The 13417-nt window shown below is 57.8% G+C and overlaps 2 protein-coding genes across 9 annotated transcripts in view; one reads left to right on the forward strand and one right to left on the reverse strand.

The window, feature by feature from the left end:
• The window catches only part of MAP3K12 (mitogen-activated protein kinase kinase kinase 12), a 15649-nt gene extending 9180 nt beyond the window's left edge, over positions 1–6469 (reverse strand). The window contains exons 1-3 of one of the 5 annotated variants that reach the window (XM_081821773.1): positions 6278–6469; positions 2891–3022; positions 1362–1516 (exon numbers count right to left, since the gene is read on the reverse strand). The gene's annotated coding sequence lies outside the window, so the exon portion shown is untranslated. The other 4 variants (XM_031019723.2, XM_006728685.3, XM_081821774.1 and 1 more) reach the window with 4 other exon arrangements.
• Positions 6470–8076: 1607 nt separating this feature from the next.
• TARBP2 (TARBP2 subunit of RISC loading complex) lies at positions 8077–13259 on the forward strand. Of its 4 annotated transcripts, none has more exons than XM_031019797.2 (10): positions 8080–8309; positions 8869–9038; positions 9853–9955; positions 10533–10628; positions 11200–11272; positions 11491–11608; positions 11916–12043; positions 12175–12222; positions 12461–12662; positions 12821–13259. In XM_031019797.2, the coding sequence occupies exons 1-10, from the start codon at positions 8257–8259 to the stop codon at positions 12976–12978; spliced, it is 1149 nt and encodes a 382-aa protein (XP_030875657.1). In that variant the 5' UTR covers positions 8080–8256; the 3' UTR covers positions 12979–13259. The 4 variants fall into 4 exon arrangements, with proteins under 4 accessions (XP_030875675.1, XP_030875657.1, XP_006728750.1 ...); XM_031019803.2 differs by lacking the exon at positions 8080–8309 and adding an exon at positions 8427–8558; XM_031019815.2 differs by lacking the exon at positions 9853–9955 and having other exon boundaries at positions 8077–8309; positions 10550–10628.
• Positions 13260–13417: the final 158 nt, after the last annotated feature.

Consider the following 13417-nt stretch of genomic DNA (forward strand, 5'->3'; position numbering starts at 1 on the left):
CGCCCCCCGCTCTGAGCTGAATGTCCCTTGTGGGCTGGCACGGCCCCCTGTACCTCCTCCGTCATGGCTCCCATTATCCTGGAGGCACCGTGTGCTCAGGCGTCCGGCCCCTCTGACAGCCTGCACTCCCTGAGACTCCGACGCTCCCGCAGGGATCCCAGGCTTCGCACAGCACGCGCGCGCAGGCAGGACGGTCGTCTTAAAGGCCGCCCCTACACTACGGACGCAGTAGCTCCTTGGCTCTTCACCACCACCCAGGGAAGGAGCTGTTACCGTCGGTCCCTTTATATTCTTGAGGAAACTGAGGCTCAGAAAGCTTAAGTCACAGTCAGATCCAGCCTCTGAATCCTCAACATAGCCTACGAGATATCGGCGCCGTGGAGGGATTGGATGTACACCGTAAGGCCAATGACAAACACAGGCAAAGAATTTACTCTGCAGGATCCTAGGGCTTTCGCCTGCGCCCCCAAGCCGGGCCTCGCGGGCGCTCCCGCCGGGCTGGCCGGCCAGGAGGGCAGGCTGGATCGGGCCGTCCGCGGGTCCCGCGGGAAGCCCCAGCAAGGGCCCTTCGAGGCGGGGAGGAAGGGGTTACGGCCCCAGCGCCCCCTCCCCCTTCCCGACCTCCTTCCCGGCCGTCACGTGGCGCGGGGCGCGTGGCTGGAACCGGGGCGGGGGCCCGGCTGCGGAAGGAGGGGTCCGGGTGGGGAAGGGGAGGGGACTCAGCGAGTTGGGGGAAGCGCTGGGCGCTGCGGCGTAACCATGACGACTGGGCCCGAGGCGGCGTGTGAAGTCACCAGGACAAGATTAGCCCAGAGTCACGTGAGCGGCGGGGGCGGGGCTGCACCTGAGCCCCGCCCCTGACCCGGGCTGGCCCAGGCGCTGGTGGCCGGGATGGCTGCGGGGGTCGCCGGCGTGGACCCCCTGCCCCTTCATCCGGCCGCCTGTGTGCTGCCCGCCTTCGCATACCTCCCTCGACCCCTCATGCAGACAAATCTTGGGCCCGGGCACCGAGCGGAGGGAGAGCGATAGGTGTTGGAGAGAGGGGACTTGGGTTGGCCTTGGGGCAGCAGTGCCACAGAGAAAGCAGGAGATGGGGAGATAGGGAGACGGACACAGAAAGGGCGACAGGCACACCCAGAAAGCGGAGGGGGTGAAGGGGGGGCGCAGCGGAGAGATTCAGAGACGGAAACAGTAAAGAGCAGGGAGAATCAAATGGGAAAAGGATGGATGGAACACCTGAATTTGAAAAGCAGAGAGGAAACAGAGAAAGTAGCGGAGAAAGAACCGGAAAACGCGGAGAACATCTGTGCCCTTCCCAGTTCTTTCCTATTTAGAAGCTGAGCCTTGACTAGGCACAACACCTGGATTTTTAAAGGAAGTTCTCAGTCCTCATGTGGTGTTTGGCAACTAGGAGTTTTAGGCAGAGAGAGGGTGACATGCTCAGGCACTTGCCGCCAAGCCTCTCTCCAGTTCACCAGGCTTCCCCAGAGGCCTCGCTGGTATCCAGGGCTAGCAACTAGGGAGACAGGGAGAGAAGCCATTTCACCTGTTTGTCTTTTAGGGCAGTGGGAGTACCTGAAGAAGTAGGAGATGTGATCTGGGGAAAGGGAGGGAATCTAGCCAGGCTCCTCAGGCCACCCCCATCCTGTTCTTAGGCTAATACAGCTCCTCCAGATTGACCTGAGGGAGTCAGGGAAAGCCAGGCCCCAGGGAGCTACAGTCAACTGGAGATTCCTCTCCCAACACACAGCCCCTCTCAGTTTCCTTTATCTCTGACCTGCCAGCTGTGTCCCACTGCCCCCCAGCTGGGCCCTGGCGCCGGGGCTTTGGGGGCATATCATGCTAGGAGCCCCTGGCCTAGACATTCGGTCACCCTGGGGGAGGGGAACTGTCTCCCTGGCCATCAATTATGCAGAACATGGAGGAAGGGCAGAGATGTGACAGGAGGGGGTGGATATCTCCATCATTCTGTCAACCATATTTACCAAGTGCTTACTGTGCAGAATTCCAGATTGGGTGAGGGGACAGCGTGGTCCCTAAACTATACATCTGCCAGGGAAAGAGGCTCTCTGGACATCCTGGGAGGTCCTAACTCGGTTTCAGCTACCTGATTCTCTGCTGGTGATTCCCAGAGTGCCCCTTCAGGAGCCTGTGGTGGAGTGGGGGCAGGGAGGTCCCCCTGTTTATTCCTCCTCCTGGGTTCTCCTGCCTGAGGTGCTGGAAGCTTATGGCAAGGGAACCCTCTGAATTCTTTCTCCTACTGTCCTGTTCTAACAGCAGGATCTCAAGGCCGAGTTGCATGTCTGGCAGTCGTGGGGGCTCAGCTGAGAGGCCAGGCCATCTGTCTAAATTGTGGGTTCTCACACTGAGCACTCACCACTGTCCTGGACCTCAGTTTGCACTCAGGAAAAAGGAAGATTGCCCTTTTCTCTTGAGTGATGGTGGCAAGGAAAGTCTTCACAGGGAAAGGAAACCCAAAATTCTGGGGGGATGCTAGTTCCACCTCTACAGGCTTTGAGATCCTGACAGGACAAAGGACCGTGACCCCTCCTGACCTTGCCTCCTGGCCACTGGCTGTAGCTGTTTTTCTTTTTGGACACAGGATTCTTCTCAGATGGAAAGCACTACAGCTTTCTCAGTGCCTTCATCAGGGGGAAATGTCTTCCCCTGAGAACTTGGGGTAAACTGGAGATCACCCGTAAATCCAGCCCCCCCCACCTCATACAGGTCAAGCCCTGAGACCCCCCTCACCACCACCACCTCTTCTTCCCATCAGCTGGGCAGTGACAGGGGGTGATGCTAATTAGGGAAAAAGCAAAACTTTGGATTTGGAGAGAGCTGTTTTGCCACGAGTTAAAGAATGTTACCCCTCCAAGTCTCCCAAGCCTACCTTCTGGGGTGGGGACGGTTAAGATGATGTGGGGAATGCCGTGAGCACAATGGCTGGCTCCTGGCTCTGTCCTCCTGGTTGGCTGGACACCAGGTCTGTCTTTGTGGATTCTGGAGAGGCCATCTCTTCTGTCTGACCAGAAAAAGGAAGACTGGGTCTCTGACCTTCTACTTCCACAGGACATTTCTCAGTCTCGGGTTCCAGGGAAACCAGGTCACAGTGGCAGTGGGGCGCTGGAGTCCCTAGTCACTACTCTCTTTGCTTCGAGACCCTCAGTCCTTCCTCTGCAGATCCTACCATTCCACCTCCTCTGGACTAAGGGAGAAGGCCTGCACTACATACTCACCCCCTGGCCAACATGGCCCAGGGTCATCCCTCAGCCCTACCCTTTAAGGTCAGAATGAAAGGGAAGGGAAAGGAGGGGGTAGGAGCAAGGTATGAAGGGCCACAGCATCCCTCCTACTAAGGCCCTCAGGTGGACCTGAAAGAAATTCAGCACAATTAAGCAAATAGTTCCTGAGGTGGATGTGCATTTAAAAAGATGTGGAAGGGGCGCCTGGGTGGCTCAGTTGGTTAAGCGACTGCCTTCCGCTCAGGTCATGATCCTGGAGTCCCTGGATCGGGTCCCGCATCGGGCTCCCTGCTCGGCGGGGAGTCTGCTTCTCCCTCTGACCCTCCCCCCTCTCATGTGCTCTCTCTCAAATAAATAAATAAAATCTTTAAATAAATAAATAAATAAATAAAAAGATGTGGAAGACAAAAAATCATAAAGAAATAAAAATATAAAAAGATCTGGAAAGACAGATACCAAAGTGTAACAGTTTCTAGATAGGTGGAATTGTGGGTATTTTTATTTTTTTCCTGTGGCTTATCTATATTTTCTAATATTTCAGTAATAACTTTGAATTGCTTTTAAAATAATAATAAATCAATTTTGAACTGAAAATGAGGAAATAAAAATTAGCGTGCCCATCCGTTCCTGTCACCTGGCTTGGGACAGTGGGTGAGTGGGTAGCCTGGGAATCAGAGAGGCTTGGTTGATGTCCTGTCTCTGCTCCTGACAAGGCAGGCAACCTGGAGTAAGAGACTCCTGAACAAACCTGTCTCTTCTTTCTGAACTGGAACTGAGGTACCCCTGTCATACAGTGGTTGTACAGTCTAGAACACGGTGGCTCTGGATCAGACGGGCCTGGGTTCAAGACCTAAGCTCTTCCCCCAAACTGCTTTTCTGACTTTGAACAGGTTACTTCTTTAAGTTTCCGTTTCCTCATCCCTAAGACAGAGATGATGAGAACACTCCTCAACTCTTAGTCTTGTTGTAACACTAGTGAGATAATCCCAGTAAAGTTCCTGGCCCGGGACCTGGCACACAGGAAGCTCCCTAGAAACACGAACCATGCTGAAAGTGCCTAACAAGCAGGAGCAGGGTTTCTTTTATAAATATGATTCCCCTCCCTTCTTCCCCTTTTCCTTGTCTGCAGTAGAGAGGGTACAGGTGGAAAGGGAGGTGGGCAAACACAAGGGGAAAAAGGAGAGCAAAGAAAGAAGAAACCCAAGGCCAAGGGCTCTTTGTCCTGGGTGATCCTTAGGCTCCTCTGCCATAGTGTCCCTGCCTCATCACCTTCCCCCAACACAAAGATGACCCTGGTCCTTCTAGAAGCAAATGAGACAGAGAGACCAGTCGCTGTGGCCAACCTCTCATGAAGCCCACGTGTCACCTGCTGGCCCGTCTCCACGGTATCCTCCTTCTGCCCCAGGAGGGACTCCTAGTCCCTTCCTCCTCCCCAGGCCAGGCGGGGGGTGTTGGGGGGGACTGCATGTGAGATGCCACTGGGTGAGTCTGGGGTGGTGGGTACTAGGATTTAGGGTCCTCTTCTTGGCAAAGCCAGATGGCCACATTATCACCTCCAGGAGAAGGATGGGGAACCAGCCGTTGGTTTTGAGAGGGGTCCTGCCATCCTTAGCTGTAGGGACACACAGGACGTCCAAAGCCAGTCCTTACTTAAACTTCTTGCCTCCTCTGCCCATAACTGGGTTTAATTCGGGGATGGGTATTTAGTTGTGGTTCATGGGGGCTGGAGTTGGGGTATCACACCTTTGGTCTCCCCAGCATCACCTCAGTTCCCACTGGGAGAATGGGTGAGTGGCAGGCTCGAGAAGGCAAGCACTTTTGGCCACCCTGAAGTGTGAGATGGGAGAGAGCAGGCCCTGATGAAGCTCTAGGAAACTTTGCTGTCTAGACAGGAAGGCCAGGGAGCGCTTGAGCCCTTTCCTTCCAGAATCCCTTGTGCTTGCCTTCCCTTGGTGTTACCCTTGGGCTGACAATCAGAGCTCCCAGGGCCACCAAGTCCATCCTGCGAGTTGGAAGGGAAATGTCATTTGGAGGGAGGCACTGGTTGTGGCTGAGAGGACTCTGGGTGGGGGAGAGACCTCAGGCACATGCTTTCTTGGTTGAGAGCCACCCACCCACTCTTCTCCCAAGAGGGAGCGGGTGTGGAGTTAAAGTCCCCAAAGGTGGGACTCCTCCTTCTATGTTAAGGGACACCCCACCAATTTCCTTCCACTGGGTACAGAGCCTTTGACCCCTTCTCTTCCCTTCCCTCAGCCAAGGCCATAGTTATCAGGAGTCACAACTGTGTGAAACAGATTCTTTCTTATTTTTCAGCCAAGGAGTTTGAGAAATGTGTGGGGGAAAGGGAGGAGGTTCCTGAAAGGCCTGGGCTGGGGAATTGGGTTAGGGGAGCCAGAGGAGATGGAGAGAGAGGGAGAAAACCACAAATGAATGGGGGAGGGGAAGAAGCAACAGCTGGATGGAGAAGGTGAATACCACAGCTGGAGGGGATTAGGGGCATCAGAGGGAAGGGGAGGAGGGCCATCACCTGGGCATCCAGGAACAGGTGCTCTCAGCCCATAATCCTCAGGTGCAGCGGGCTGGGTAGGGGAGAGGGGCTGGTGGTGAGGAGGACGGTGGGCACATCAGGCCCTGTCCTTCCTTTCCTTCCCTGAGGGGGCCCAAACTCTTCCTCCTCCTTCTCTCTCCCCCTTCTGGAAGATGAGTGGGAGGAGAGGAGGATGTTCTCTTGCCCGCTGTCCTTTAAGTCTGTCCCCCAGTCATCCCCCCACCCCCACCCCGTACGGTCCTTTCCAGCTCTGGAGGCCCTTCATCTCCAAGCTGGGCCGCGGCGTCCCTCCGCTCCGTTCCCCTCCTTCCCATCCCCACAGGCGTCGGGTCCAGGTCCCCAGTTTCCTCCGCCCCACAACCTCAGCATCCCCGCGCCACCCTACCCCACCCCGCCACATCTGCATCCCGACCCTCCCTCCGTACCCGGATCCCTGGACCCGGACCCATCCCTGCCCCCCACCCCCCCAACTCGGCCAGGCTCTCACCTCAGGGGCTCCGCGGCCGCAGCACAAAAGGCGGCGCTGCTGCAGCTCGGCTCCGGATGCTGCTCCCGCCTCCTCCTCCTTCTCCTCCTCCTTCTCTCCTCCCCCCGCTGCCCTCGACCGGACCCGGGGCGCTGTCACAGGCGAGGCTCGTGCGGTGTCCGGGTGCACGGGTGTCAGCCCCAGCTTTCTCCCCCCACCCCCCGACCCCTAGCCCCGTCCCCACTCGGCTTGAACTCCCGCTCCTTCCAAGGCCCCCGCCCCTGGCCCCCCGGGACGGACACGCCCTGAGCGGGGGATGCTGCGCTGGAGCCGCCGGCCTCTTAAAGGAGCCTGCTGCTGCCATCCGGCGCGCTCCAGGCTCGTCGCTGGCCCTTCGGGGCCCCTCACCTCCCTGCAAGCGGTGTCCTGTGGCAGTCGCACCTCGGGCCTTACGCTGATTCCGCAGGAGCCCCCTATGACCAGTCTTACAAACTCCCTCCTATACCCTGAGACAGAAGCCCCTCAACATGGGACCCCCCCCCCTGCCGCCCAGCGCTCTTGCCTTGCTCCCCCTGTCATGCCGGTCTTGCCAGATTTCCTTCCCCTAATTGTCACCACTCCCGTTCTACCCAATTGGAATCCACTCAGCTCAATGCCCCGTCCCCCTCCAGTGTTCCTCATTATCATTACAAGATTCCCCTGGACCTCCACTACCTGACCCATTCTGGAACACTCATTAATTAGAACCAGGCATTTTCGTGATCTCTCTCCAAGGTCACAAGATTTTCCTACATCTTTTAACCCAGTGGTCGTGAGACTTTGGGGAGGAGGGACTGGAGCTCTGGGACCCAAACATGTGTTCTGCTCTGCACCCAGATTAGTGGATTCGTTTTAAGAGGCCAGAATCCTCTGTTGCTGTCTCTTCGGCTGAGACACCCAAGACCCACGGCAGAGGGAATGAGACCACGACTTGCGTTAGTCCTTCTAATCCTGTCGTCCCGCTATAGCCTGATTCTCAGGCTCCAGAGGGGGTCTCCTGGGCAGCTACAGAAAGGTTCAGAACTAGGGTCATCCTAAAAAAGGCTTTAGAAAAGAACTGAAACCAGACAGGCTGCGGGCCAGAATTAAGGGGAAGGGAAGTGAAGGGCAGCCTAGGAAGGAAGCAGGGGCTGTGAGACGAAGGCCAAAGGGGCAGGAGTTCAAGCCGAGGGCTGAGGGGCAACTGCCTGAGACGGACTTCCCTTGCTCCACCGCTTGAGGGGCAAAGAACAGTCTCCTCCCGCGTACAGGTAAGGCCCACCCTCCCAGCCTGCAAAGAGCCAGGATCCGACAGCCGCCTCGTCCCTGGGCCAATCACAACATTTCCTCAATAAAGAGGCGGAGCTAAAGGGGGGCTGACTCTTTCCTTGTCCCTGCCCCTCTCGGTAATGTAACCAATCGCTATCTGCCGACAGCAAGTAAGCGCAATCGGAAATAACCAATTATACCGCGAAGCTTTCTGTGCATGCCTGACCCTGCCCCTCCAGCTGCGACAAAGATGACGCGCGAGCTCCTGGGTTCTGTAGTTTTCTTGCGAGTCAAAGGACCGGGTGCTCGAATTAGCCCTTACCGCCCCGCCCCCAGCCGCTTCCACTCTGCTACTACGCATGCCCACTCCGGGGAGCCGCGACGCATAAAAAAGGAGGCGGGACGCTATTAACCCCCCCACCCCCCAAAACGGCCCTCAGTTCGGGAAGCGACAGTGGAGGAGGGCTCTGCTCCTCCCTGAAGGCGGTGCTGCATGCCAGAGCAAACCACGCGGAGGGTTGTGGGGCGGATAGCTCCCCTCCCGATGGAGACTCATGGAGTCGGGTGGGCGGGGGACTCCATGTCCCAGCATGCCCCGCGGCGGGCCCGACCGGCCGCGACTCGGGGCTTGGCCCCGGCCCTAGCTCGTCGGCGGTGTATTGGGGCGCGTAGAGGCTGTAGTCACGGTGGCGCCCGCGGGGACGGAGGTGGGAATGAGTGAAGAGGAGCAGGGCTCCGGCACTACCACGGGCTGCGGGCTGCCCAGGTGAGCCGCTTCGTACCGATCCCTGCCGGGCGAAAAGCGTGGCGCGGTGCGGAGGAGGTAGCGGCGCGGCCCCAGCATGCACCTGGCCTGAGGGTTGTTCCCGGCAAGCACTGGGGTAGGGGGCCGTGGTTCCCGGCATGCATCCCGGCAGTGGCTACTGCCTCCTGCTCTAAATAGTTTGGGGTTGGCCCGGTTCCCAGACTGCACTTGGGGCACTGGGCTTTATGCTCTCGACGTTCAGTGCCTTTGGTGGGTACCGGGTCCCTGGCCTGCACTGTGTCAGGGGACATGCACTTCCTAACTGCACTGGGGTACAGGATCCTCCTTCTTAACTGAGACAGGAACAGTGCATTCCCCGCTTGCTCTGGGGGCAGTGGACCCTGCTTTCCCAGTCTGAATCTCTACTCCACATTGAATCCAGCCAATGTCTGCTGTACTGTCCGGGGTCCCCTGGACCCTATGTCCCCCATAGTGTGCCTGGGTCTGATATGACAGTGCTTGGCCAGGTGGGTGCAGAGTTGGAGGTGTGATAAGGGTCTGTGCCCCCCGCCTCCCCCAGTATAGAGCAAATGCTGGCGGCCAACCCGGGCAAGACCCCGATCAGCCTTCTGCAGGAGTATGGGACCAGAATAGGGAAGACGCCCGTGTACGACCTTCTCAAAGCCGAGGGCCAAGCCCACCAGCCTAATTTCACCTTCCGGGTCACCGTTGGCGACACCAGCTGCACCGGTGAGGAAGGCTTGGGCAGCCTGGCAGGGGTGTGCATTCACAGGGCCCTGTTGGCTTTGTTTCTTGGAGTCTCTTCCCAGTCCTTTTCTCCAAGGCCGGTGAGGGAAGGAGAGATTTCAGGGGAAAAGCCACTAACTGGTTTGGGAAAACGGGACTTTGAGGAGGTGGGTAGGACTTGGGAGAGTTAGAGGAGCAAGCAGGACTGCCACAGTGATCTGGCAATTGTCATCATCCTGGAGGAGAAAGAAGAGATAAACCGAATTCTCAGTGAAGTATTTGGGGGAGTCAGTGCCCGCTGCACTGGGCTCTGTTCCAGGTGTTTGATCAAATTCCTAGTTAACCTTAAACCACAGTCTAATCCAGTGACGTAGATGGTAGTATCCTCATGGTGAATATGAGGGAACTGAGGCTCAGAGGGATTCAGTGAGTGGTGTAAGGTCACGTGCCTGGGGGGAGTGGCAGAGCCAGGCCTTGACGCTAGAGCCTACCCTCTTTCTAACTTTCCCAGCCATCTCTATTTATTGAGAGAAAAGAAAGTGCTTCCCAGAGGAAAGTAAGGCAAAGAAAGAATCTCCACCCAAGATATCTGAGCTCAGGGACAGTTCTGCCTGGCATGGCTTGATTTGGGGAGCTCTGGGGAAGATAAAAGCTCCCCCCTTCCAGTAATTAGTGTAACGCTTCCAGTCTTGGGCAGGGGCAATTGGTGAGAGGGGCTTGGTTGACTCCCTCCAGCTATGAGGAGAGAAGCTGTGGGATGCTGGTTTTTCTTCTGTCCTCCCAGTGACCTCCAGTATTGCCCACGCCCCTCTCTCAGGTCAGGGCCCCAGCAAGAAGGCAGCCAAGCACAAGGCAGCTGAGGTGGCCCTCAAACACCTCAAAGGGGGGAGCATGCTGGAGCCGGCCCTGGAGGACAGCAGGTGAGGGAGGAACAGCCGAGGCTTCCTAGAGGCCCTGCCAGGAACCCAGGCCCCTGCGCCACCTCCTCTGCCCAGTAGGCCTGGCCTGGTGACACTTAGCCACCTTGACCTGGCCCCTTCCTGAGAGTTTCCTCTGGACAGAGCAGGATGCTGCCAAGGCCCCTGCTGCTGTGAGGGATCCTTTGGGGGGACTGTCAAGGGGTTGTGGCTGTGGTTTGGGCCCAGGCTAGGGAGGGAAAGGGGTGGAGGCTGAGGCTAGAGGGGTTGCACCCCAACATGCCTCCTCTCTCTAGCAGGTTGCCCTTCCCTCTTCCACACTCACATTGGAATTTGTTGCCTCCGTGTTTCTGGGTAGGAAGAGACCCTCCTTCCCCTTTTCTCAGTCTTCTTGATCCAGTGTTTGGCAGCAAAGGCTCCAAGGAGGAAAAGCTGGTGGTTAAGCTTCCCTGAGTCTTTGGCTCCAGTGGGAAGGAGTTTTCTTAGGGAGTGGGCAGGTCAGGAGGACCTGGGTCCCCACCTTCTACGCCCCCCACCCCCAACATGGGTGTGAATCAAAGGCCCCCTTCCCCTCGGGAAGTTCTTTTTCTCCCCTAGACTCTTCGCTGCCTGAGGACATTCCAGTTTTTACTGCTGCAGCGGCTGCCACTCCGGGTCCATCTGCTGTTCCAACCAGGTATCTTGTATTTCCTGCCTGCCTGAAGGGGGGAGGAGGGGGTCCTGGCTCCTGGCCCCCCAGCCCTTGGACCCAGGCTGGTCAGGCCAGGAGGAAGTCTGAGAGTAAACAGAGGATGGAATAGTTGGGGACCAGAAAGTGAAGAATTTGCACCAGTTGGTAAGCTCTTGGGACAGGAGGTAATTTATGATTTTTAAATAGCCACAGGGATGATGTTTGACCATGTTGAAGGGTCTTGCAGGCCCCATTTTCTTCTGAGTTGGTCACATGATGGTCCTGTGTGTGCCTCCCATCAGGTACTTCCAGGGACTGGATATACAGCCCCTCTCCCACTGTCCTGGCAAGGTGATGATCCTGTGTTTCCAGAAAATCTCAATGGGCCTGGGCCCTGGAAGAGACCTCACTTGGGGGGGAAAGGGAGGAAGCAGCCTGGATGTTTGGATAGACAGCTCCCTGCCTGGCAGGGACTAGGGAGATGGTAGTGGGGACACCAGAGCAGGGCTTAGGATTCATGGGCAGCCACAAAAGGGACAGCCCCATCAGCTTTGGCCCTGGATGCTTGTTCCTTCAGGAGCCCCCCCATGGAGGTGCAGCCCCCCGTCTCCCCTCAGCAGTCTGAGTGCAATCCTGTTGGCGCTCTGCAGGTGTGCCCCCATCCTCATTTCCTGTGCATGCCTGTCTTCCCTTGAACCTGGGGCTGTGAGGGACGGTTATGTGGGGCTCTTACCCTGTTCTGAGGGCTTTTCCCAGCCCCCTTCATTCCTCCTCTAACCTGGAATCTGAGGCTCCCAGGGTAGGGGGGAGAGGATGTGAGGAGTCGTTTCTCACTCTGCCTTGTGGACCCGTGTTTCTCCCTCCCAAGGAGCTGGTGGTGCAGAAAGGCTGGCGGTTGCCTGAGTACACGGTGACCCAAGAGTCTGGGCCAGCCCACCGCAAAGAGTTTACCATGACCTGCCGAGTGGAGCGTTTCATTGAGATTGGTAACTGGGCCGAGGGGAGTTCTTACAGCTACTCCAGCCCTGGCCACAGGCAGCTCCTAGCCTCTCTCTGCTATGGCCCCATTCTCCTGGCTGAGATCCCCGGCTCGGCTCCTTACTCCTAGCTCCTTCCTTGCGCTGGCCGCCCCCCACCCTCACTGGCTGACCAGGTTCTTAGCTGCATGGCAGGTCCTGAGTTCCTCTTTCCAATTGACATCCCATGGGGGGACCCTCAACCCAAGTTCGAGCTGGGTGGAAAGCACTGGGCCTGTTGGGAATCATAATCCAGCAATCCTCTCCCCACACGCAGGCAGCGGCACTTCCAAAAAGCTGGCAAAGCGTAACGCGGCCGCCAAAATGCTGCTTCGGGTGCACACGGTGCCTCTGGATGCCCGGGATGGGAATGAGGCAGAGCCCGATGACGACCACTTCTCCATTGTGAGTGGCTTGTGTGGGCCAGGCCCTGTGGTCCATCCTCCATGCCAGGCAGGGCACTGGGGACTTGGGCCTGTCAATCGGGAGTGAGCCTCTCCAGATCCCAGGCCAGCTCCTGCCCATTTTCCTACCAGACCCAGAGTTCCTTGGGCCCCCTGTCAGCCTCAGCTTTGGCCTGCCGGGTGAGTGCTGTGGGGAGCTGGCCCCGGGCGGGGGCCGTGGGGCCTGCTGTTGCTGGAATGAGGAAGGCTGCCTGGACACCTGGTCCAGACTCTAGTGGTTAGAGGGGGCCAACTAGGGGAAGGCGAGCTGGACGAAGCATTCATTCTGTGGGCTTTTCTCTCCTTGGCCTCGAATGTCTGTTAAAGGCCTGGGTCTCGGCTCACGGCTGCATCTTTCTCACTGTCCCCATCTTGTCAGGGTGTGGGCTCCCGCCTGGATGGACTTCGGAACCGGGGCCCAGGCTGCACCTGGGATTCTCTGCGAAATTCAGTGGGAGAGAAGATCCTGTCCCTCCGCAGCTGCTCCTTGGGCGCCTTAGGTGCTCTGGGCCCTGCCTGCTGCAGTGTCCTTAGTGAGCTCTCTGAGGAACAGGCCTTCCATGTCAGCTACCTGGATATTGGTATGGCTAGTTGGGAGGCCGGGGGATGGTGGGGCCTGAGCCAGAGCAAGTACAGACGGGCCTGAAGGGGGTTGGGGAGGGCACGATGATGTGGATGCACCCGTCCCGGTGCTGCCTTCCCGCCCAACCCTGCCTCCGTCCTCTCTTTTGGTCTCCAGAGGAACTGAGCCTGAGCGGGCTCTGCCAGTGCCTGGTGGAGCTGTCCACACAGCCGGCGACCGTGTGTCATGGCTCTGCAACGACCAGGGAGGCAGCCCGTGGTGAGGCTGCTCGCCGTGCCCTGCAGTACCTCAAGATCATGGCGGGCAGCAAGTAAAGCCCCAGCTGGACTCACGGACACACGTCCTTGCTCCCTGCTCTTCTTCCCCCAGCCCTTGAGTCTGTTCAGCTCTGGTACCCCTGGAGGTGCCATCTCTACCTCTGACACAGACTGCCTGCCTGCAGGCTGAGAAGGACACTGGCCCAGGAGCCAGGGACCACGGGGCTTTGGCTGGCCCAAGATCCGTTCTCATATCACTGGTCGTGATGAGTGGGAATGAAACCAGGGGGCTCTCCCTTAGAGCCCAGAATAAATGCGCTGCCTCTTAGATTCTGGAACCCTGCTCTTTCTGTTCCCTTGCCTAGTGCTGATGGCAGGGGAGATTAGCACCAGGTCACCTCCCCTGTTGTGCCTCCCCACCTTGTTCCCCACCTTATCTGGTGGCGGGAAGCTGGGTGCAGTGAGCTCCAGGAACCCCATCACCTGAGTCCCTGCA

Source organism: Leptonychotes weddellii, chromosome 5, assembly GCF_054177405.1.
Source record: "Leptonychotes weddellii isolate Sample4059 chromosome 5, ASM5417740v2, whole genome shotgun sequence".
Taxonomy (NCBI): Eukaryota; Metazoa; Chordata; class Mammalia; order Carnivora; family Phocidae; genus Leptonychotes; species Leptonychotes weddellii.